The 26,302-nt window shown below is 43.6% G+C and overlaps 1 protein-coding gene across 4 annotated transcripts in view; it reads left to right on the forward strand.

The window, feature by feature from the left end:
* The window catches only part of tln2b (talin 2b), a 148,467-nt gene that overhangs the window by 64,303 nt on the left and 57,862 nt on the right, over positions 1-26,302 (forward strand). For all 4 annotated transcript variants that reach the window (XM_088080576.1, XM_088080579.1, XM_088080578.1 and 1 more), the window contains exons 7-12: positions 16,292-16,419; positions 16,729-16,792; positions 17,007-17,111; positions 22,522-22,677; positions 23,302-23,403; positions 24,945-25,021. In XM_088080576.1, the coding sequence (XP_087936702.1) occupies positions 16,292-16,419; positions 16,729-16,792; positions 17,007-17,111; positions 22,522-22,677; positions 23,302-23,403; positions 24,945-25,021 (632 nt within the window). The remainder of the gene's footprint in view (positions 1-16,291; positions 16,420-16,728; positions 16,793-17,006; positions 17,112-22,521; positions 22,678-23,301; positions 23,404-24,944; positions 25,022-26,302) is intronic.

Below are 26,302 nucleotides of genomic sequence, written 5' to 3' on the forward strand. Positions count from 1 at the left end.
GATATGACATAATGAAAAAAAAACACCTGTCAAACCTCAAACAAAGGAAAACAGTGGATGTATAGAAACATGGGGCACAGTGGACAATGGTAACAGAGAGTTTTGAACAACTAAAAACACAGCTCTGTGCTCTTGGAAGAGTTCTGGGAGCAGCGCTGTGTTTATACATAAGTATGTTAAAAGCCATGCAGAGATGATGAAGAGAGCTTGCAGTGGCCTATGCAGTGACAACACGTCACGACTGCACATCATGATTTATTAGCTGAATCTGTTCCATTGCATTTAGTCACATTAATTCTTTATTGATACACTGTATTTTCAGCCTCACACAAGTGTAAAAAGTTTTTGTAATATTTCAAGATTTTTAAACATTTTTTGGCTTTCCCACTTAGGTTTTAATATGTTAATAATATGGGATCAATCAGTGGATTTGTCACTAAAAGCAACCCCTTTTGTATCACTAGGCAGGTTTCCATTAACCCTCAAATTGCGCAAATTGAAATTGCAAATATAAAATATGTCTAATAGAAACACATCAATTTCAAAAAAACTCCCATTTATCACAAAAAAAGTTTTCATGCTCACATGAGGTGGTATTTCAGAAGATTTAAAAAAGCCATAATTTCGCGACACTGCAATGGAAACATTTTTTTCACTTTTATGGGTCACATGATGTCTCAGCCACCATCCTGTACTCTGCACAGGTAGCCAGTTTATGAATAGCTATGGCTATGCGCTTGTGGGTATGAACTGCCTCCCTTGGGCATGATGCAGCAGGAGCTGCAAGAACTGTTATTGCATCACATAACTTCTCAAAAGTTAAGCGGATCATCCGGAAATTTTGAATTCAAAATTCCTCTGTGAAATCGTGGACTATCACCTCCCAGAAATCCCTCATACGTGGCCACTCCCACGTATGCCTTTCCATTATCACTCACATAATGACGGCTAGTGCTGTGGCTGCGATAGAAGTAAACCTGCTAATGTTTTGAACATCTATTGCCATGCTTCTTGGAATGTTAAAGTTAAAGTTAGCTAAAGCTAAAGTTTTATGCAAATCTGTAATGGAAGCCTGCCTACTGATGGCCATTTTATCCATTTACTTCTCAATGCATACGTACATACATACATCCAGACAGACAGACAGAAAGATCAATTATAGATAGTTTTGTCCTGACGGAAGAACCTGTGTTCCACAGGAGGTGCATACTACACAAACAACAATACACAAGCAAAAACAACAACAACACCAAAAAAAATGTGGATTGGCATTTGACATTACAGATTGAATTTCAAATCAGAAAGAGGGTTACTTATTTAGAGCTCGTATAGCTGTGGCAACAAAACTCTTGCTTTGAACAGGCCCCTTTGCACATGGGTAGTCTACACCTGCATCCAGAAGGAATGGGTAAATAGTTTTGGTGGAGTGGATGATCTGGGTCGTGAGTGATTGTGAGTACGTGTAAGACATATGCAGTTATGAACACCACTGTTTCTTATATTGCCCATTGTTTGGCTCTAACCCTGAGTTGGCAAGATGTCTCTATTTTGATATGTCAGAGAATGAAGTGAGGATGGACACAGCAGGATAAGCTTTGCAGCCCCATCGTACCATTCTTTGTGTTTTGGCATGCTCAGACAGATTCACCTTGAGAGAAAACATTGAATAGACTGCATTGGTTGACTATATCTCTTTCTACACTTGATTGAATGAATGCCGACTCAATGGGATGGCATTGATTTTTGCTTCTGATTTTAACCTCGTAAAACATTGCTACAGTTTTGCAAATATTCAAGTGTTCAGGTTTTTTTTTCTTTGCAGTGTGAAAATAAGCTATTCAGTTGCTGAAATGCGTTTCATTATATCACCTGAAAATACAGTTTTCCTTTAAGTAGCTTTAAGGCTGGATAATCATCTTAATCCACAGTATATTGTATGAGCTTATGCTGTCTCTCCAGCTCACAATGTTTAGTGTGAAATATTCCAACCGCTGTTCCTTATGGCTCCATTAACCTTTGAAATGGAAATATTTTGAATGTCTTTTCCTCAAAATTCAGCCCAACATATGTGTTTTTTTGGACACTTTAGGATCCCCACAGCAACCTTAAAGGCTCTGTAGGTTTTAACTGACTGCACAGCACAAGTTTGTGCTGACTGACCAGCTGGTGATTGAATGGGGTTGAAGAGGTTATATCTATAAGACAGTAATTGTTTATGAGGTTTAGGAGCTGTCAGAGGTAGAGCCTCATGTCTAAACACTTCCTGTTGTTTGCGGATTTGTCCAACATCTTGCACATATCTGGTAGGAGACAGATAGTGTGGCTTTATGGAGTAACATCTAAATGAGATGGTGCGTGTTTATTTAACGAGTTTGTTTCTCTCTGTAGGCAGGTTTCTATTACAGATTTGCGCAAAACTGAAGCGACATTTTCCAAATGTTGAAAAACACAATTGCGAGATGACTGCATTTCCACTGAGTGATGTTATGCGACTTCTCTCGCGTTGTTATGCACTTCTCCTCTCAAGATAACATTCCAAGAAGCATGGTGATGGATGTTCAAAACATTAGTAGGTTTATTTCTATTGCAGTCACCGTATTAGCTGTCATTATTTCTTCAGGCGACATAAGCCTGTTATGCAAAGATGGGAAGGCAAGTCCCTTATACGTTGGAGCAGGTTAGGTTTTCCACTTGGATTGCAATATTTGCCACAACTTCTGGAAGCCCCTCTCCCTCAATGTCTGCTTGGAGGTCTTGATAAATACTGGCATTTTGTTGCTGCTTCAAATCTAATTTCAACGTAATTTCTTTGTCTCATATAAGACTTAAGAAGATCTCGGTCTCTTCCTCCGTCCACACACATCATGTTTTTTAGGATGTCATGTGACCCTTTGTTGTACATCATCTGACCTATGAAACCGAAAAAAATGCTTCCATCACAGAGTTGCAAAATATGGCTTTTTTGAAACATCACCTCATGTGAGCGTAATGAGCGTAAAAAAATAAATGGGAGTTTTTTCCCGCCTTGTAAGTGTGTGTGTGTGTGTGTGTGTGTGTGTGTGTGTGTGTGTGTGTGTGTGTGTGTGTGTGTGTGTGTTGTGTTTTGTAAACCAAGGGGGCCCTGCTGGCACTAGGGGGTTCCCTGAGGGAGCTCAGCTGGGTCCGGTATCACACTAGTCAGGGTTTACTCACTGCACACATCACTGCAAACACATTAACCCTTTTGGAAACAGCAGGGACTACCCAAACACACACACACACACACACACATAGATGTATCTTGAGAGATAGCGGGAGAGTATGGGAGAGAGTTGTATGCACTCATAGAAACATATTTTTTAAAAGAAATACGCTGACAATAAAATTGTTGCTCAGTCTCCCACATAAAATCTCTGCACAAACAGCCCTCCGTCAGAGATATATATACAGAACCATGTGTGAAATGTGTGTAGTGGTTTGAATATGACTCTTTTCATCTTTCATCTTTCCTGAATATGTTCATAAAAGACATCCAGCCACCCACCCTCACTGCTTGCTCTCCTCCCTTCTATCTGTCTGTTCCTGTTTTTGCCTCTATTTTTCTTACCCTCCGTTTCCTTCCCTTCCAGTTCATCTGTCTCCACTCCCTCTCCATCTCCCACACACTCTGACATAATCGCACACATCCCCACCCTGTTACCCTGGCACACATTACAGCGCAGCTCATATCATGCTCTCCTCTCAACACAGACTCATATTTCCTTTCACAATAACAACCCCGCCCCTTGCCCCCGCCTCCTTTTTGCCTCTCCGTCGCCCTTCCGTATTTAGCTCTCCCTCCCGCTCTCTCTCTGACACACACTGGGATTGTTACACAGGCAGATCACAGAGACTCTTTACATGGAAGTGGCTCTAATTTGTCACTGAGTTAAAAAGGCCAAACAGAGCCAGAAGAGGGGATCTTCAGCAGAGTGGAACAAAACCTGGCCTTCTCTTCCACTTCTTCTTTTTTTTATTTTCATTTTAATTTTACACAGCATTTTACTCCCTCCTTTTTCCTCTTTAACATCATTCACGAGTCCAGTAGTTCTCAGAAACTCGGCGCTATTGAGTAATTGAATTCAGATCGTGCAGATGATGACATTATTGCTGGCATTTCTTTGACAAAGCATCCCTGCGAATCAGATCAAATGTTTATTAATGATTTGAAGCCTCCATGGTTCCACACCCACACACATACACACACACACACACACACACACACACACACACAGACGCACACACATATACAGTATAATGGAAGCTTTGCCAGTAACACACTAATCTCCTTTACTACTGGGCCACTCCCTTTCTGTCATGTATTTGTGTTAAGTCCAGGATAAACCTCCACAGCAATAGCATCACCCTGTGTGTCCTGCTCTGTATTGCTTTCACTTTTTTGCTTGCTTTAGCTGATTCTGAAAGTGTAGTGTTTGTGCCATGAGACAGCATCATCCAAGGCGCAGACAGATGAATAATTTGTCTTCTAAATGATTTTAATTAATTGAGACTAAAGAATGTAACATCATTTCATCTGTTTTTCTCCATCAACAGGCCTCTAAGAGCTCATGAGAGCATTTCAAATGTACGTTGTGTCGGACTTATGGGGATATATTTACATTAATGGAATATTATGAGTTTTCTTTAGTGTATAATCACCTGAAAATATGAATAGTTGTGGCTTTCGTTATCCTACAATGAGTTGTTTATATCTACATAGGAAGCAATTCCTCATCCACGGAGATCACCATGTTGCACTGCACAGACAAATCAAACACTGGCTCTGCACAGGGGCACTCACATTTTTGCATTCTAATCAGGGTTCCCGCAGATCCTTAAAAAGTCTTATAAGGCATTAAGTTAATTAATCTAAAAATAAGGCCTTGATTGGTATTAAAATGTCTTAAATTGATCTGTCAAAAATCTTAAAAATGCCAAAAACAAAAGAAAAAGATTTTATTGTTGTTGTTTTTTCTAATGTTGCGGTGTAAAATCTGGCAATAATTTGGAATAATTAACTTTTAAATAATTACTGGAATGCCTCTCATTTTACTATTACCCAGATACACAGAAACATGTACCACATCCAGTCAAATAACAAATTAATTTATCTTTTTTCAAGGCAGCCGAAATGCATACTTTTATAATAATATAGGTTTTCAATGTGTTCCACCTTAGAAGGTTTTAATTTTTCCGGCATTTTAAGTAGCTCATCCAAATTTTTAAATTGACTAAAAAAGTTGTGTTTACGTACTATAAAAATGTTGAAAAAATTGTTCTTAACCCTAAGTAATTGATGTGGGTTCATGTTATGTTTTTTTTTCTAAAATGTTCTTTATTGTAAAATTGGTCTTAAATTTGATTTCGAGTGGCATTAAAAAGTCTTAAATATAACTTGTCTTATGTTGTAGGAACGCTGTTTAATTTTTTGACGTCGGCCACAATAGTTAGTATCCCCTCAGGGATAAGCAGCAAAACATGAAACTTATCATGAAAGTTATTCTGTTTTTTCCGGTTTAAATCAACGGGTCTGTTTGTTTTTGAGATTAAGAGACCTCTGCGGAAAAATTCGACTCCTGGTAAAAACCTCCTGAACATTTGGATCTTCAATTATTAGAGATAAAAAGTGAGCACACTTAAGCAGGTGTTTTGGCTAGCTAACTTTGGAGAAAAACTGAGTTGTAATGTGAAGCTGCTTTGTTAATGTTTTTACGGTTTTAGTCACATTTGGAGAGGAAGAGACCTGTGTGAATAACTCGGCTCCAAGTCAAAATTTCTTTAATGATTACAGGCTGAATCCTAACTGGAAAAAAGTTTCAGCTGATAGCAATCCTTCATCCTCACCACTAGATTCTACTAAAGCCCCCTAAATCTTACAAACTTCCTTTGAGTACTTTTTTTCTTTATTTTTGCTTTATTGGATATGAACAATACAGAGAAATAGAAGAGTCAAAGGTTGAATCTGAACCAAGGTCAGTTCAGGTACTCAGCTGTAGAAAACTGAGCCACCATGATGTCCACGGTTCATCTTTTCATTTAGGATTTGTCTTTCAAATAAAACCTTATTGTTTAGATCATGAGGCTGCCAAATATTCCTTTCCTTGCTGATTTATTGGCAACTATAAAGGTGGAGCACTGTGTGCATTTAGTCGCTTTAGCGTATCCCTATGTCAGCATTTATTTTTAAGGCTGCATTATACTGTGTGTGCTCTGCTGGGCCATGTGTAATGGGCGTGAGGAGGACCCAAATGCAGAACAGTACGCTTCACTGGCGCTTGGTAATAACTTTTATTAATACCAACACAAATGGCAGACTGGACACAGAATGAAAGTTCGTTCTTCGAGTTGTGAGCCCAAACAATGTCTCTGGAGATCACCAATGCTTGAAGACACGAAGCTTCGTACCCGCTGTAGCGGTGGCGAGAAACCCGTAGCTCCGTGAGCCGACAACACGTGTGAGGCGATGTCGGGGATCGAGCGGAGGGGTGGTCGAAGAGGCAGGCAGGGGTTAGGTTACCGGAGGTCGTCACGGAAACAGCAGCACCAGCAGGGATCAAGCGGAAGAATAAATCGAGTCTGAGCAGAGAGGTCTTTACCGGGGAATCCGTCAGCAGATTTCAGGAGCAGCGAAACCGAGTTGGTGGTCGGGGACAGAAGGCAGGTGGGATCACAGGAGGCAGGCGAAGAGAGGGTCAGGGACAGGCAGAGTCGACGCGGAGAATCTGGGAATGGAGAGTGCTGGAAAGAGCGTGCATGCTGCAGAGGCGATCTGGCAATGAGTGTGTGAACAGGGTGTCTTAAATACCGGGTTGATTGGTGATGAGCTGCAGCTGTGGAGAGCAGGCTGCAGCAGTGGGCGTCTTCGGAGGTAGAAAGCAGATCAGAGGAAGGTGAATGGAAATTTACTGGCAGTGAGGGAGGAAGATGCAGGAACCATGACAGAACCCCCCTCAAGGGGCTGACCCATAGCGTCCCAAACCAAGGACACCAAACCGGGAGGCGGAGGGAGCCAGGAGGAGGCTAGAACTCCTCGGACCCCATGGAAACATCGTCGCCCGTCAAGCGTCATTAGGTAAATGCGTCGTCGTCGTCATCGAGGGCGGAGCAACCCTCATCGGTGAGTCGGAACCCCTCGTGCAGGACCCCAAACCAGATGGACGGGAACTGGAGAAGGAGGAGGAGAAAGAGACAGAAGACCCACCTCCAGGAGGCGGCAGGAGGGCTGATCAGGATGGCTGACGGTGGAAGTCCTCAATCAGCTGGTGGTCCAGGATCTGCCGAGCAGGGACCCAGGACCGCTCCTCCGGGCCGTATCCTCCCAATCCACCAGGTATTGCAGGCCACGTCCCGGCGGCAGGCGAAGAGGCGCCCGGGAACAGTGTATGCAGGCGCCATCGATGAGGCCGAGGAGGAGGAGGAGGCGGACGGCGGGCTGCAGGCGCTCTCCCTGACAGGCTTGAGCTTGGAGCGTGGAAGGTCGGGTGAATGCGCATGGAAGGCGGGGCAGCTTGAGACGGACTGCGACCTCATTAATCACCTTCTCGACGGGGAAGGGACCAACAAACTTAGGAGCCAGCTTCCGGGACTCCACCCTCAGGGGAAGGTCTTTGGTGGAGAGCCACACCTTCTGTCCCACCTGATATGGAGGTGCCTGGGAGGCGACGGTTAACAGAAGAGGAGTAGCAGGCGGCGGTTTTCAGGAGTGCAGACGGGCTTGGGACCAGGTTGGTGACAGCTGCGGATGAAGTTCTCCACTGACCCAGATAAGCAGTCTCAATTTCTTGGGCTGGGAACAGGGGGCTGGAAGCCATAAGCACACTGGAAGGTGTGAGTCCGGTGGCGAACGACCAGCGAGTTGTGGGCATATTCTACCCATAGGAGCTGGGAGGACCAGGAGGTGGGTTGGCTGGATGACAGGCAGCGAAGAGAGGTCTCCATCTGCTGGTTCATCCGCTCCGTCTGGCCGTTGGATTGGGGGTGATACCCCGATGACAGGCTGGTGGATGCTCCCAGCGAAGCGGCAGAACTCTTTCCAGAAGCATGAGCGTAAACTGGGGCCCCTCGATCCGACACCACGTCAGTAGGCAGGCCGTGCAGGCGAAAAGCGTGGACCAGCATCAGTTCAGCGGTCTCTTTGGCGGAGGAGCTTGGGCAGAAGCGATGAAGTGAGCCATCTTACTAAACGGTCCACCACCGTCAGGATGGCAGTGTTACCATCTGACGGTGGCAGACCGGTGGCCAATCAAGCGAGATGGGACCAGGGGCGATGAGGGACTGGGAGAGGTTTCAGGAGACCCGCGGGGAGCTTGGCGAAGGCGTCTTACTCTGGCTGCAGATCGGGCAGGCCTTTACAAAGTCTTTGGTGTCTTGATCAGGGTGCAGCCCACCAAAAGCGTCGCTGCAGGACCTCCTAGTCCGAGCAGCTCCAGGGTGACAGGTCAGGCAGATGAGTGGGCCCACTGCAGAACCTCAGACCTGAACTCTTGTGGCCTGAAAGAGTCGGTTCTGCGGACAGGAACTGGGACCGGCTGTTCCTCCAGCGCTGTCATGATCCGTTCCTCCAACTCCCAGGTGAGAGCGGCCAGGAGGCAGGAAGCAGGGAGAATGCTGCCGGAGCGAGAAGCCTCCTCATCCTCCCCTACCAGGAACTGTCGGGACAAGCGCATCCGGCTTAATGTTCGGGAACCAGGCCTGTAGGAGGCGTAAGAGGAACCGGGCAAAAAACAGAGCCCACAGACCTGGCGGGAAATTCAGTCTTTTGGCTGACTTGATGTATTCAAGGTTCTTATGGTCAGTCAAACCAAGAGCGGAACCTGGGTACCCTCCAGCCAGTGGCGCCATTCCTCAACGCCAACTTCACGCTAACTCCGATTCCGATGTCGTAGTTCCGCTCGGCGAGGACAAGCGTCTTGAGAAGAAGGCACAGGGGTGCAACTTCCGTCGATAATCAGCGGCGTTGGGATAGGGGCGGCCCCCACCCCAACGTCAGGCGTCGACCTCCACCACAAATTGTCTTTGGGGTCAGGGATGAGGAGGATAGGTGCCGAGCTGAAGCGTTTTTCAGGTGTAGGAAGGCCTGCGTTGGCGGCGAGGGACCAGTGAAAGCAGAAGGATCTTAGGAGAGGTGAGTGCAGAGGGGCTGCCACAGTGCTGTAGCCCGGATGAATCTTGGTAGAAGTTCGCCAAAGCCAAGGCGCTGGAGTTGTTTACGGGGAGTCAGGAACCCGGCCAAGCGGAGGCGGCAGAGAGACTTTAAGCGGGGTCCATCTCCATCGGTTGTGCCCAATGATGTAACCCAGGAAGGGAGCCAGGCGGCGTGGAATTCACACTTCTCCGCCTTGGCGAACAATGAATTCTGTAACAGGCGTTGCAAGACAGTCTGTACATGATAGAACATGCTCTTGTCGGGACTGGGAAAAATCAAAATGTCATCCAGGTAGACAAAAACAAACTTGTTCAGATGGTCTCTCAGTAAATGCGTTGATCAGAGCCTGAAAAACTGCAGGAGCATTGGTAAGTCAAAGCGGCATCACCAGGTATTCGTAATGCCCGTTAGGTGTGTTGAGCGCCGTCTTCCCTCGTCTCCCTCTCTGATCCGAACCAGATGATATGCATTGCGGAGGTCCAACTTAGTAAAAATGGTGGCACCTTGTAACAGTTCAAAAAGCGGAGGAAATGAGAGGAGAGGATAACGGTTTTTCACCGTAATGTCATTCAGGCCCGGTTGGCTCGATGCAGGCGAAGAAACCATCCTTCTTCCCCCACGAAGAAGAAGCCTGCCCGGCGGAGGCGAGGAAGGCGGATGATGCCAAGCCAGAGAGTCACTGATGTAGGTCTCCATGGCCTCCCTCTCTGGCCCCGAGAGAGGGTGAGAGCGCCCCTTGGGTGGAGTGGAACCCGGAAGGAGGTCGATGGCACATCATAGGCTCGGTGAGGAGGAAGAGAAGTAGCCGTGCCTTATTGAATACCTCCTTGTAGTCGTGGTATTCTGGCGGCACCATGGAAACATCCGGAGGAACGGAACCGGGGATGGGCCGGGTTATTTCGGTCGTTTGAGGCGAATCGTTGGCAGCCAGAACTCCAGTTCAGGATCGAGCCCGTGGACCAGTCTATGTGAGGGTTATGTCGGCGAAGCCAGGGATATCCAGGATCAGGGGCAGAGTTAGGGGACCTCAAAAGCGTGAAACTGGATTGTCTCGTGATGCTCCCCGCTAATTGCATAGCGATGGGAGTAGTTTGATGATGTAGCGGTCCCCAACAGATGACCATCCAGAGCTGGCAGGTACAGGGCGAGGAAGGGAACCTGTTGCACCCCTAACTGACGGCGAGCTCCTCGTCAATCAGGTTAACCTTGACCCCAGAGTCAATAAATGTGGCGAGGGTGTAGAATCCCTCCTTGAGCTGGAGCTGGGCATGGAACAGAGGGCGTGGATCGGAGGCGAGTTCGGGATCGGCTCAGCAGAATGCCCCCTTTTACTGCTGAGCCGCCCTTTTGCCGGGCAACTGGAAGCGAAGTGTCGGCTTGACCACAGTACAGACAGAGGTTGTCGGCCCGTCTCTCCGCTCCTCGGCTGTCAGCCGTGTCGACCTGCATGGGTTCTGTCCCTTGTACAGAGTTGAAGCGGGCTGGAGGAAGGACCAGGCCGACTGGAGAGGTCAGTCTCCCCCTCCAGAACCGCTCTCTTCTCCCTCATAGGATGCGTCTGTCTAGGCGGGTGAGTGAGTTCGATCAAGCAAGTCCAATGACTGAGGAAGATCAAAGCGAAACCAGTTAAGTCTTTAATGTGCGGGCGAGGCCGTTCAGGTAGCGTCACACTGGGCAGCGGGGTTCCAACCTCGAAGCGAGCCGTCGATGCGAAACTCAATGGCGAAGTCCATAGCGGATCGATCTCTCTGGCGTTGATTCAGAAGACCCCAGTGGCATCTGGACCCACAGGAATCGGTCCAAAAACCTTGCGTAGTTCCTCAGCGAAGGCATGGAGCGACAAGCAGGCGGCGTGCCCTCTCCCATTCGCCCGTTCCCCATAGGCGAGCTCGACCCGTGAGGTGGTTGATGGCGAAGGCAACGCTCTGGCGGCTTCGAGGCAAAGGTATGGGGTTGCAATGCAAACAGGATCGAACAGTTAGTGAGAAGCGGTTGCAACCCTCAGGATCTCCAGCGTGGCGTTCAAGGACCCCACCGAGGGTTCAGGGCGGCGCTGGATGATGGCGTGGAGCTTGGCGGGCTGGGCCGGGAACTGGAGTTGGAACAGCGTGTTGCGTCAGCGTGGTTGCCATCTGTTGAACCTGCGTGGCTAGCTGAGTTAGCGCCGTTCAGCGCCCGAAGCAGACTGGCGAGCCTCCGCCCGCGTTCCAGGTGAGTTGTGCTTACGTGCTGTTGAAGCATTCCCTCAACTTCGGGCTAAGCGGGACTGAAGAGCACGGAGTCTGCTGGGTCGGCATTTCTGGCCAGATCGTACTGTAATGGGCGTGAGGAGGACCCAAATGCAGAACAATGCACTTCACTGGTAGCTTGGTAATAACTTTTATTAATACCAACACAAATGGCAGACTGGACACAGAATGAAAGTTCGTTCTTGAGGTTGTGAGCCCAAACAATGTCTCTGGAGATCACCAATGTACGAACCTGAAGCTCGTACCCGCTGTAGCGGTGGCGAGAAACCCGTAGCTCCGTGAGCCGACAACACGTGTGAGGCGATGTCGAGGATCGAGCGGAGAGGTGGTCGAGGCAGGCAGGGGTTAGGTTACCGGGAGGTCCGATCCACGGAAACAGCAGCACCAGCAGGGATCAAGCGGAAGAATCGTCAGTCTGAGCAGAGAGGTCTTACGGGGAATCCGTCCAGATTTCAGGAGCACTTGAAACCGAGAGTTAGGTGGTCGGGGACAGAAGGCAGGTCGGATCACAGGGAGGCAGGCGAAGAAGAGGTCAGGGACAGGCAGAGTCGGACGCGGAGAATCTGGACGGAGTGCTGGAAGGCGTGCATGCTGCAGGGACGATCTGGCAATGGAGGTGTGTGAACAGGAGTGTCTTAAATGCAGGTTGATTGGTGATGAGCTGCAGCTGCTGGAGAGCAGGCTGCAGCAGTGGGCGTGCTAGGAGGTAGAGCAGATCAGAGGAAGGTGAATGGAAATTTACTGGCAGTGAGGGGGAGGAAGATGCAGGAACCATGACACCATGGTGGACTGGTTGACCTCAGTGTTGTAGCCTCAGGCTGTATGTGTCACAGCTTCTGATGTCTTGTGCTTCACTTCCCCTCATGCAGCTCTATTCAAATGTTCTAGAACCAGCGCCTGTATCACTCACCATATCCGCCCTGATAAAAATTCAGGGTCTGTCCTCACTTGACTCAACAGTCATAATAGCATAATCTGATAACTTGTTTTGTCCAAATAGATACCCTTCAGTTGGTTGCTTGATCTGATGTTTGCTTATTGATTAAAAATGAAAATATTGAAGATAGATAGATTTGTGTCTATACGTGTGTGTTTATGTATATATATGTATATTTATATGTACTGTATATACACAGACACACATACAAATCTTTTTTCAACCCAAGGCTGAAAAATGAAGCAATGGGGAGGATAATCTACTGGGTTCTTAAACTGTGGCTGTTACGGCATTCTTTTCCGCGACAAACCCGATACATGACTGGAGGCGTGTGTTCAGTGGCTTTTTCTCTACCAGCACTTTGTGCAGGTTGTGAAATAAAGAGAAGAAAAAAATATCATCCTATTTTTTGTGTCTAGGACTTTTTCTTTTTGTGGTGGTATCAAAAGAGGCATGTAGTATCGTTTTTTATGCTAGTATTGTATCAAAGTTCCAAATTCCAGTGTTGTAACAACCCTAATATATATTTTAAGCAAAGCAATGAGTACACTGACATGCCATTTTTGTAGTCTTAATCACAAGGAGCATATGATCAAAACATGGTTTCCATATGTGCCCAGTTTGTATTAGCTGATTGGCAACAGCTGTTTCAATCATTCCTCACGATCGCCGGCTAATTCACAGCTGTGTGGCTATCACATAACTGACGGCTTCCAATCATATTCATGCAGGTGTCCAGTGCTGCCATTTTAACCTGACACCGGCTCTACTCTGCTGATACAGTCATACCAGCACCGCCTCTCCTCACCATTCCAACTTCATCAAAGAGCAGAGAGTTTTCTGCTTATATGCTAAAAATAGTCCGTTCCTGCATGTAAATGGTATATTCAATGGAAAATCGACAGGCTGATTGTTTACATTCTTATATTTATAAGTCAAAACAGACTAGTAGAGTTTGGTATCATTTAAAAAATGCCGATAGGCGTACCAATGCCACCTTAAATGTGATAGTGATGCCCATAGAGTACTTCATTTGTTACCTTTTTTGTCCTACCTTATTCAGTACCCATGTGTGAATGAGTGGATGGAAGCATTCAGTTGCGTAACATGCCACCAGACACCAGCGGGCCAACTGAAGACGACGGCACGCAAAACCATACAAACAGACATTTATTTTCTAGATTTATGTACAATGACTGGAGAAGTTTCAATGCTACTTGATACTGGGTTGTTTCAGTCAATACCTTAAATGTATTGACTACCGATACCCAGCCTTACAGACTTGTATCCATGCTGGTAATCATTTCTGAACTGACTTACGCAGCAATTTAGGATGAACCCACTTTGTTCTCTGGCAGCCTTTCCTTTGTTGCATTCACTCCTCTGCTAGATATTAGCCCCCTCATCTTATCATCAGTAATGGAAGATGAGAGCAACAACAGATAAAATGTATCCTTTGCATTTCCGGTGTTACACCTTCGCTTTCATTTTAGGTTATAGATCATCACATACATTATTTCTTTTACTGACAAATGGGAACTGGAGTTGAGTACCCATCTGTGAAACCTGGATATAGTCTTTACATCCAACAGTATCCTAGTTTTTTTGCACATCTGAGTTTCTTAAAACAAGGAAAGTGTGACCTTGTTTCCGAAACATATAAGACATAATAAACACATAACCATATTCTCCAGAAACATGATAATAACATGCTAATGTGCATTCAACACATTCATATCTACAGGAGCTGTGCTGTACATGCTCTATATCTTTGTATATCTGTAGGACAGATTGTAAAGTTAATGCATGCACTCACTGAGGCTCTTGCAACCTGAATTATTTTTTCCTAAATAACTAGGCCACTTTCACCCATCTACATCCAAGCAGTACTTCTTTCAAAATGTAAAATTTTACATCTAGTTCTCCCATTATTCCCAGCATCTTACTCCACAATAATACGGCCTAGTGAACAGTGTGTACCAGAGTGAATGGCATGTGTGAGGGCTAATTTTAGAGTGTCTTCTTGTGTTCAGTAAGAGCTTATGTGCTCTGCTGTGAATTGCACTGGGGAAAGGACTTGATTGTGAGTGGAGGAGATTGTTGTCCTCATTACAGCAGTAAGCCGCTGCTTAGTTTTTCATTGATGTAATGGGACGTAAGAATGAGTGGAGTCCACGCCGTGCACTGATATGCTAATGCTAAAAAGCACTGATGGAGCCGTTCTCACTGGCAGCGAGGCCTCTCAGCTTTTGGAGCCATTAATTTTGCAGCAGTGAACTAGAAAGAGGGAGTGAGAGAAGACAGAGAGAGGAAGAGAGAGGCAGGGCTGACTGCCCCCTGGAGAAAACAGCACACACTGACAACCATTTGAAAGATGTCAACAAAGGCTTCTCCCTTTCCATCTACCTAAATGCTGAAGATAATGTAGACAGCCTGGCTGCATTCAAACATAAGTGATGTCCCAACAGGTAGCAGGCACTAACCACCTTCTTATTCTTCCTATTCCTATTGTTAGTTCTTACTATTGTTATTCTTTTTTCTTTCTATTCTCATTTTCTTTTCTTATTATAATTATTCTTATTCTTCTTATTGTTTTTCTTCTTCTTTCTGTCCTTCTTGTCATTCTTCCTCTTCTCTGCCTTGGTCTTCTTCTTCTTCCTATCTTCTGCTTCTTCTTTTTTTTATTGTTTTCTTCTACTCTGTCTTATTCCTATTCTTCTATTTCATATTCTTCTTCATTGTGTGATTTATTCATGTATATTTATTTATTTATTTAGTTATTTCTTCTTCTTCCTCTTCTTTTTTTCTCTTCATCTATTTCTCCCTTTTGGTCTTCCTTTTCTTCCCATCCTCCTTCTTCGTCCTCTTTGTATTTATCTCCCTCTCCATTTATTTCATCTTCATATTCTTCTTCTATTTCTTCCTCTTCTTTGTATTCTTCTTTTTATTGCTATTCTATTTCTCTAATTCTCATTCTTCTTCTCTTCCTTCTTCCTTTTTTTATTATTCCTATTGTTTTTAATTTCTATTCCTCTTCTTTCTCTCCTTCATGTTCTTCTTCTGCCTCTTCCTCTTCTTCTTCTTCCCCTTCCTCTTCTTATTCCTCCTGTTCTTCATTTTCTTCTTCATATTCTTTTGCTTTTCTTCATTTTTTCACTTCATTTATTTATTTCCTCTTCTTTTCTCTCTTCTTTTGTCTTCCTTTTCTTCCAATCCTTCTTCTTCGTCTTCATATACCACTTCTCCTTTTTCTTCAAATTCAAATTATTCTTCTTTGTATTCTTTTTTATTGCTATTCTTTTTGTACTTTTCATTCTTTTTCTATTCTTTCTTTTTCCTATTCTTCCTCTTATTATTCCTAACCTTTTTTTACTTCTCATTCTTCTCATCCCTATCCTTCATATTCTTCCTTTTTTCTATTCTTTTTCTTCCTCTTCATAATCTTAATCTCCTTCTCCTATCCTTCCTCCTCTTCTTGTGTTGAAAAAGAGCATCCAGTCATTAAATGCCTTACCAACATATTGAGGGCCATTCTGTAATGCAGATGGGATATTGTGAAAGACTGATGCATTTCTGTAATGTGTTTTCCTTTTTAATAACACGTAATGGGCTGTGATGACAAATTGTCTGAGCTGTTACATCTGAAAGCCGGCAGAATGGCTCGTATTGTCACAAACAAATCTTATTTGGCTCCCCTGTGTGGATGATGAGTCTCAGTGATGATGTCCCTGCTCGAGAAACACACTCAGTCATTTAGTTAGACGACATGGGCTCTGAAGCCACGGTGCATTCAGAGCACACAATGAAGTGCTCATTATGGAGCTGTGTTGGCTGAAGTTTGGATAATGCTCATGCTTTTGTAGTTTTATCTTTTTCCTGGATGTTTGTTCCTGCTTCTCACTTACCCCCCCCCCTTCTCATCTCTCATCATGTCTCTTTCAGGCTAGGGATGATATATTGAACGGATCCCACCCTGTCTCCTTTGATAAAGCCTGCGAGTTCGCCGGCATCCAGGCGCAGATCCAGTTTGGACCCCACGTGGAGCACAAACACAAGCCCGGATTTCTGGAGTAAGCTTTTGTTATCCAAAACATGCATTAACAGCAACATTCACAATAACTCTGTGCAGTGTGTTGCACTTTTCTATGTTCATTTCACAGCTGTGTACGCACAGTAGTTATCTCCTGCTTTAGCACCGGCCTTTGCTTCAGGGATTTCCTCCAGTGGAAAGCTCAGGGGTGATGTCAGCTGTTAGAACTGTTTTCTGATATGTAGGCAGTAGGGCAAGAATGACCTCATATGTAGAGGTATGTTAACAGAAAAGGAAATGCCTGTAGCTCCAAAGAGTAACCATGTAAAAATGTCATTTATCTCCGTAGCCTGAAGGAGTTCCTACCCAAAGAGTACATCAAGCAGAGGGGGTCCGAGAAGAAAATATTCCAAGTATGTACATTACATCGCACCAGTGTTGCATTTAAAAAGAAAAAAACATGTGTTTCAGGCTGTGTGTAGCCAGTGGGGATTATAGTAATTTGTTCTCTGTTGAAGCATAAATTGAGAAAAATACAAAACATGTAGATTATACAGCATAACATGGAACATATGTTATGATCAGTCAGTCAAGGAGGTGGAGATGTAACTGCTGTTGTTTGTCCAGGACCATAAAAACTGTGGCGAGATGACAGAGATTGAGGCTAAAGTGAAGTATGTGAAGCTCGCCAGGTCTCTGATGACATATGGAGTGTCCTTCTTCCTGGTGAAGGTAAGAGCTAAAACCATTTTAATTTACACCAAAAAGAAGAAGAAGCCCCAGTTAAGGGGTTTTAGAGTGCAACAGAGGAAGCAAAATGGAGAGCATCCATGAATGGAAAAACAATGCGAAATTTATTGGTTATTACAATAGGGATGGGGACTGAAACCTAGTTCTACTGAGGACCCGGTTCCGCTTTTTCAAAACCTGAAAATCAATAACGTCTGAGCTTATTGATACTGTTGTCGAGTCCTGTGGGTCCTGTAATGTAACATTACATCTTGAGACATTGTTTAAATCCAATCACTGGTCCTCATACATCGATTGTACATCAGATTTAACCCAAATGCAGTACCTTCGTATGTATTTGGGTTGAAAAAAAAAACACTCACAGCAGCAATAGCAAGCACAGCCAAACTTTGTAGCAAGTCCCGTCAGTTAAAAATAGTAATCCAATGTTGAAATCCCAGTTCAAATCAACAGAATAAGAGCTAGTTAGCTAAATAAACAAGGTTGCATAAGGTTTCATTGTGTTCAAGGTCGGCTCAGTAAAATGAAATTAGGCAAGGACAAAAAAAAATTTATCATGATGTGTTCAAATGTAACATCAAGAAAGAGAAAATTTAGTTTTTGGAGAGAAGCTTAAATAATACATTTGTTTGTGTGGGAAATTTGTTTACCCAGAAATATAAAAGAAAGTCACCTGTTAAGCAATAAAAGCAAAACCAGGTCTGTTAAAAAAGCATTGTCACCTCGTCTTTCCACCAAATCATAGAATAGTATTGATAAAGACTCGGATCATTGATGAATCTCGGTAATGGTATCAATATCAATAAAAGGTAACGATCCCCATCCTTAAACTACAATGTAGGTGAAAATACTCGCAAATAATGAGGGGCTGCTAAATGCAGTTAATATTTTAGAAGTTATGTACTTTACAAAGCAAGGACCTCAGGGTGAACCACCAAAATGACAAACAAAAACCCACCTATTGTTCCCCAGAGTGCTGCCTACATCCCACAAGCAAGAGAAGCAAATAAAAAGACTCTAAACGAAGAACGGGAGAAAATGGTGATCAAAACAAATGGCAGTTCACTCCTAAAGTGCTATGTTATATACAAAAATTACAACAACATTAGCGCTAGGCTGAGGTAGTGGTATGCTAACACACACACAAATTTCGACCAACAATAACTACAAAGATAACTAGCACACAGCTAATCAATCAGCAAGCAAACCCAAAGGCGGCAATGACTCATTCTTGTAAACAAAAGGTCTCATAGAGTTTTTAAACAGAATCAAGCAGTTGGACGGCCAAGGAGAAAAGCACTCTGCTCACAGCATTGACCCTCGGCATTGCTTCAGCCAACCCAAATGTTAAATAGTCCCCCAGATCAGGAAGTCTGTAGCAGCAACATGCGGTGGGTGTCGCTTTATAGGTGCTGGCACCAACATGTGGAGGAAAACAAAGATCTTCACAGAAAAGAGAGCTCTCACTCTCTCTACAAATATGGCTGGCAGTAACAAAGGTAATTATAAATTCGCAAAGGAATTGCATGTATTTTTATGTCTGCCATTAAAAAAACAAGACACCTCATTTCCCCAATTGTCATTTCTTTTAGTTTTGGTAATAATTTTATGGGGGCTTTTCACGCTGTGCATTCTGTGAGCGGATGTAGGCGAAGTCAGCGGAGACTAACCTCTGTCTACTTGTTGTTTGGTAAAATGATACACAGTGAGAGCATACAGAGAGCATAAAAAATGTTCAAGAAGTCTCTCCACAACTTTCTAAAGACTACAAAGACTGATGTCAGCAGAGTCATTGTCAAGTTTTCATTAGGACATTGCAAATTTAGCATAATAGTTTTACATACTAATAAAGCACAAGTGTTCTAAAAACAGCTACATGATTTTTTATGCTAAGTTAGCACACAGTCAACTTTTCATTGATGCCTATTATAACAAGTTTCCATTTAGATTTTAGCATACTACCAATTCACTGGAAGGCACTTAAACTTACTAGGTGGAGGCGGTAAAGCTTTGGGTGAGGGGCAGTGGCTGCACCTGCTGAGATAACATCCCTCTGAGAGCTGGCCCTGACATCAATATCAAGTTGCTCACCAGCCCTCTCATATCTCGATTTCTGCTTCTGGCTTCCTCCCCAGTCATTCCAAACAAACCTCGATGGAACAGCCACCTTTTTAAAGACATCTAAAGCCTTTTGGGGTTGAATAGATATTGTCCTTGTTAAAATGTAGACTGCAGAGATAGGTTCTCCCACAATGACTTTTGAACGTGTTTCCCTCGTGTATTCAGATAGCCAAGCAAGTTCACAATCCATCATTCGATCATGGAGTTACGGAAACTTAAATATGGATGCATTGGCTTGTTCTTTGACCAATACAGGACACTACAGGGACTTTTGCAACTTGATCACGCCCATAGACTGTAAATAAAGATGGACGATGCGCCCCCACTTACCCCCTCTATGCTGAAGTGAGATAAAAATATCCCGGATACGAGCGTTGCCATCTTGCAAGTGTGATGTCATTGGGAGCTTTGCATCTGCGTAGTAGCGATTTTCACAGTGGGGGAGTTCCCGCCCAAACATCCGTCCGATCAATTGCAAGCAGCTACATGAAATGCAAGTGCATGGATTGGCTGTCACGGCTGTCAATCATCGTGGAAAAGCCCTCTTTTTTGTAACTTAACTCAAGAAAACTGAACTTATCATGAAAACAAACACTTGAACAAACAAGGTGATGAGAACTACCTTCAGTGACAGAAACTGTCTTTGGGAAAAATTTATTTGGCATGTATTTCGACTTTTTAGTTTAGCCTATGACCATTCGTTAACATGGAGGGGCGGGTCTTAGGACCTGTACTGCAGTCAGACACCAGGGGGCGATCGAAATTAAATAACCTCACTTTGGGGGAGCTGTCATGTCGTCCATCTTTATATACAGCCTATGATCATGCCATGGTATAGCTACGTTTTTTCACTGGGAACAGAAGAGAACAGGAAGTAAGTTTCATGTACCTTTGCCTATTTCTACTCCTGGAACGCACGGTGTGTAAAGCTCCTTTAGTACGAGATCTTAAAACACAACATCACTGAAAAGCAATCAGATGAGAGGAAAAACATACGCATACAGATAACACATGGGATGCAAACAACCCCCAAACTTCTTGGGAAGGGAAAACAAAGAGTAAGAGTAAAACCAAACCATCCACCGTGTAATGAATGATTAAAATTCACAGACAGACTTCCTGGTTCAGTTTAGACCTATCATGTTTGCATTAGTTATGTGTAATGAGGGTTTGTTGTGCATTTACCTCCAAATAAAGTTGTTGATAATCTGGCTAAACAGTTGTGATGTTTGCAGATCTCAGCAGTTAATTTTTCATTACTTACAGTAAAATATTACCATAACTGATATGAAGATATGAAAACTAAACTAGGATTTCCTTCCTGTCATTTGTTATCAGGAGATGTTGTCATATTTAATGCTCAATGAATTATTATTGGCGTTATGGTGGACACTTATTAATCCGCCCTTGTGGAGCTTGAATGTGCACAGGTGCAAGTCACCCTGTGTAAAGATTAATGTCATCTGTTGTATGTTTCTGTGTCATATTGTTTGGGCTTTATGTCTTTTTATTATGTTTTTACATTTGCTGCAACGCAAATAGCCCTCTGCGACAAATAATAAAATTGAGTTAAATTGAATTGAATTGAGTAGATTTGACCTGAATTGAATTTTGAGAAACCTCAATTTAATAATACATCTGGTTATGGAAAACAGGCCCATGCTGCTTCTGCACTAATAATTTGTGGCTGTGATTAGAAAGCTGCTCTGATTTGCACGGCGCTGTCAAACAGGTATAAAAGCTTGTTGAAAACACCACAAACCCCCATTATCACAACAAATCAGAAGCTCCGGTGTGAGAGCTCGTGCCTTTTGCAGTTCAGCGGCACACTCAGCGCTGTGAAATACTTGTGACAATAGCAATTCTGCTCTGTTCTGGTTTGGCAAACACAAAAGTGGAATAGAAGTGCAGCATAGGAATGGGATGAAGTTGCACCAGAAGGTATTATAAAAGCTCTCTGACAGCAGCAGCCCATTTGGTTACCAACTTGCAGGGAAGAGGAGAAAAAGAGGCAGAGTGCAGTTGTCTAGTGGCGTCTTAATGGACGATAAATGGAATATTTGGCCCTGTAGTTAAAGCAGAGTGCAGGGTTCAGATTATGTTTGTGCGCGCGCACGAGCACTGTCTATGTTCGATGAGGAGATGTGGCGATGGAGATTTCGAGACTCTGTTAAATAATTCACTCCAGCTGCACTCTGCTCTCGATGCAAGCAGAGGTAAAAAGCACAGACCTGGCTTTGTTGAAGCAGATCTGAGAGTTTATTGTAACCTTCCATTTCTCATCTGTCAGTCTGTAATCACTGCAGCTTCTTGGTTGGCCAGCCCTCTTTTGCTGTAAGCCTCGGAAATACTGTAGACAGGAAGTAAATGAGCCTCTGTGTGTGTGTGTGTGTGTGTGTGTGTGTGTGTGTGTGTGTGTGTGTGTGTGTGTGTGTGTGTGTGTGTGAGTGTGTGAGTGTGTGTTTGCTGTTGCCATGCATGCAGGTGCGTACAATATAAAGCCTCCACGTCTATTGTGTTTTCCTGGACAAGCTGATTTCCCCCCATAATAATCAAGGTCAAACTATTTAAAATAATGTAATAAGTCAGCTACCCACTTAAGATTAGAATATCAAACTTCCTGCTTGAATACAGCCTTGATAATTTTGACGTTCAAGCAACCTAAAACAATGGAGGTTTTTAATAAACCTTTGTGCAAAGATATCACTGGGATAATGTTATCTGTCCTTGCGTTTAAGAGCCCTGAACCTCAAAGCGGCTCTACTTGTTGGCCTTTATGCAATTCTCAGAGGTCTCAGTAATTTAAAAAAAAGAAAAAAATAATAGCTGGGAGACAAGAAATGTACGTATTCTGAACTCCCCCGTCTTTACAAAGTGCTAATTTTTGTGTCATCCTCTGCACCCCTGGAGGGAAGCCAAGTGTGGGCTCAGTCTCTGTAGTGAGCTGTAATAGATTTTCAGTGGGCAGAGAGACCGGAGGACAGCGGAGCTTCTCAGGCAGAGAGCTGGTGGAAGCACCATGCTGCTGTGCTGACAGTGACTAAACCCTGTGGAGACCCTGCTCAATAAAGCAGCAGTTAAACAAGGCCCAACTCTGCTGGGTCAGTTCACATCTGCCCTTCTCCTCCTCCATTCAGGGCTTTAAGCCGTGGACATGGCGTGCGTATTATGACAGCAGTAGCACAATGGCACAGCGATTTAGCACCTTGAATGAATCATCTGCGTAGGTGTTCAGCTCCGACGTAATTGTTGATGTTTTCCTATCTGACAGGAAAAGATGAAGGGAAAAAATAAGCTGGTCCCACGGCTGCTGGGGATAACCAAAGAGTCAGTGATGCGAGTGGATGAGAAGACGAAGGATGTGGTGCAGGAGTGGCCTCTGACAACAGTCAAGAGATGGGCGGCCTCCCCCAAGAGCTTCACGCTGGTACTCTCTGCATCCAGTCCTTACTCACACAGTCACATGTTACACATTCCTAATCCTATGCACATATTCAGTTAGTCTGTGAACAATGTGATTTACACGGCTCTGCATCACATATTCAGGCCTTCTCCTGCTTTTCATTTCCCAATACAAACAGCATCTTAAAAACTGTTTGAGACCTCAGACTCCAATATTGAATGTTTTCAGCATGCTAGCCAGCTTTTTCATCCGAGTTAACAATAGATGCCCGGGGAAGAATGTGCAGAATTTAGATGTATTATTTATCTGAAAGCTTTTTCAATTTTCTTTACCGGCTGTTGGCAACAGTGCTGTCTGTTTTCCTCCCGTATTGGAGAGGAGCACTCCATTTAAAGATTAATAGATTATGCAAATTTGAAAAAAATACTCTAAGGTATATTTGCCAACATTGATTTAAACTGAAAATATTCACCCTTGCGTTTCTCTAGAATGCTTTGAAGTGAGCAGTTTTGGAATTCACTACATCTCATTTTTAATCAGCTCTTTGGAGAAATAGGATATGCCATAGAAGCTTATGAGGTGCAGAATGTTTTAGCATTGCCAGATAATACTGCTCTGAATCTCTTCTGTCTTCAATGCATTACAAAGGATTTCGGAGAGTACCAGGAGAGTTACTACTCTGTCCAGACTACAGAAGGAGAGCAGATATCCCAGCTCATCGCTGGATACATTGACATCATTCTTAAGAAGGCAAGTAATTATTAAAAGAATTTAAAATCTTGAATTAAAGGTCCAGTTATCTGTACAATTTAGGGGGTATAGTGACAACAGTGGAATATAATATAATATGAAAAATTGAGTGACATATTGAACATTTTATTTTTCTGCATGTCAGTACATTTTCATGACCCATCCCTAATACACATCAGGTATATAATCACCTGAAAAAAAGAATCATATTTTTGTTACCTTAGAATGAGCAGTTTATCTACGTAGGAAGTGGGTGCTTGTCCACTAAGATTGCCATGTTGCATTGCCATGTTTTTACTGTAGCCCTGAATGGACAAATCAAACACTGGCTCTAGGTGGGGCCTCTCGCATTTTCATTTTTTTGCATTAGCAACTGAAGTTAGCAGCCCTTCCATAATGAGCAGTATTGGAATTTTTTGTTGTTGTTGTTTTTTAGGTGGGCGAGAGAAGGGGCAGCGACACGCAGCAAAGGGCCACAGGCCACACTTGAACCTGGGCCACTGCAGAAGCCTCAGCTATATGGGGTGCACTCACTTCCAAGTGAGCGAGAGGTCGCCCCAAATCACTGATTTTTTTATTGTTAAACTGCTTTATTCAGTGATTTTACGGGTATAAATAATCTAGTTTGTTTGGGAGAGGGAGGACAGCTCTGCAGATAATTCATATCTCGCTAAAACTGGTTTAGGTCACCGGGTCCTTTTGGAGAGGAAGAGATCTCTGCAGATACTCAGGCTTCTGGTTAAAACTGGCTGAACATCTAAATCTTAAGCTATCAGAGAAAAGAGGTGAGCACACATTAGCAGCTGCTGGGCTAGCTGCCTGTCTCCGACATGCCAAGCAGCGTAAGAGAAACAGTTTTTTCAAAAGGGATAGTTCACCCAAAAATGAAAATTCATTCATTAGTTACTCAACCTCATGCTGATGGAAAGTCGGGTGAAGTTCTATAGTCCACAAAACACTGGCGCACTGCAGTGTTGACATGCTACTCAGACGCCTCACCCACGCACACAGACTTCTGAAGTTGGTGAACTATCCCTTTAGTATTAAACTGCTTCATTCAGTGTTTTTACTGGTTTAAATCACCTTTTTTGATTGTTTCAAACAGAAAGAGACCTGTGGATAACTTGGCTCCCGGTAAAAATCTGCTGAACGTCTGGATAAGTTATCAGAGGAAAAAACATGAGCACAACTGTATTAGCAGGTGTTGGTCTAGCTGCCTGTCTCTGATGAGCCAATTAGTAACATGAAATTGTTTTATTCAGTGTTTCTACCAGTTTAAATCACCTGGTCTGTTTGTTTGAGAGAGTAGGAGACCTCTCAAGATAATTCAGCTACTGGTAAAAGCTGGTAAAAGTCTTGAACAATGGACGTTGAAGGAAATCTAGCCGAGGGAAGTTTCAGCTGGTTGCAGTTTGCAATCATCATCACTAGATGTCACTAATTCCCCCTAAATCTTACACATGACTCCTTTAAAACAACTAGCATCTAACTCTCCATACATCTGACCTCCATCGCTCAATGTGATTTCTTCTTTTCTACAGAAGCAGAGTAAGGATCGTTTTGGCCTTGAGGGAGACGAGGAGTCCACCATGCTGGAGGAATCAGTTTCCCCTAAGAAGTGAGTGGTACTCATGTTTTATCTACTTTGGGAGAATGTTAACCATTTGGATTCAGCGAGCACAATCTACTTACTCCTCATGAATCTAAACCTCATTACATTTCTGCCAGCCCAGCATAGTACCCCCAAGAGAGGTAATGTTAGAATTAGACGCAAAAGCAGCCCTTTGAATTTTAAAACAACACTAATGCGGCTCTCGATATTCCAGGCTACATTTTGCTAAATGGCTTCCTTGTAGGATTTTTGTTTGTGCAAACCGAAACACAATACCTGCCTCAGGGTGAAGACACCAAATTATCATCTTATTTGACAAAAGAAAGCTGCATCATTTAGAAGTTGAGATATCACGCTGAGTTAGATATCATCTCATTGGAAGCTGTTTTATTCAGCAATTTTTATCTCCCAGTGGGTTGCCCTCCCTCCTGATTTTCCCCGTGTAGCTTAGTAACTAATGGAAATAAAGGTAATCTGATGGACCAGCATTCTGTCACACAGAGCTTGGAAATTTGTTGTCACTGGAAATCTGCATGGCTCTTAGTGAAACCACTCTCTGGCAGAACGGGGCATCATATTCCTGCTGCTTATGGGCCAATTGACTCATGTTGTGGTTCTCAGCACAAAAACATAATTGCTGCCTCTCAAAACAAGCCATAATTAACCAATGGAGTCAGGAGCATCTGTTGAGCTGGGCAGGAAAACAGACATTTTTTCTCCTGTATAATATCTTTTTCTGACAATGCCTACTCAACGTGGGAACACTTGTTAGTGTTTTAATTATAATTTTGTAATTTTCTGCATCTAAATTAGAAACAGTTGCGTTATCATCTGGAACAGTTATCAGAATTTAAAGATACAGTCACAGGGCCCCCAGTGGCTCAGTTGGTAGAGCAGGCGCCCCCTGTACAGAGACTGTGTCATCACCGTAGCAGCTGTGAGTTCAATTCCCGCTTCAGCCCCTTCTCTCTCTCCCCCTTTCATGTTATATCTGTCCTATCAAATAAAGGCATTGAAAAAGCCCAAAACATATATCTTAAAAAAAAAAAGATGCAGTCACAAGAAACACAAGGAAAATAGTCACATTTAGTTTAGCTTCATAAACCCTTGCACAAGACACAATGCTGCTGAATATAGACACAGACAGTTATCTTAAAAGAGGAGCATTTATAATTGGTCTGATAGGTTTCATAAGGATAGAATGCTAAATGAAAACCATCATGACCATCATTACATATTTTCCAACCCTGAATAACATTGTTAAATCAGTGTTTCACTTAGTTTGAC

The sequence above is a fragment of the Plectropomus leopardus genome, chromosome 7, assembly GCF_026936395.1.
Source record: "Plectropomus leopardus strain MGB_pleo_1.0 chromosome 7, ASM2693639v1, whole genome shotgun sequence".
Lineage (NCBI taxonomy): Eukaryota > Metazoa > Chordata > Actinopteri > Perciformes > Serranidae > Plectropomus > Plectropomus leopardus.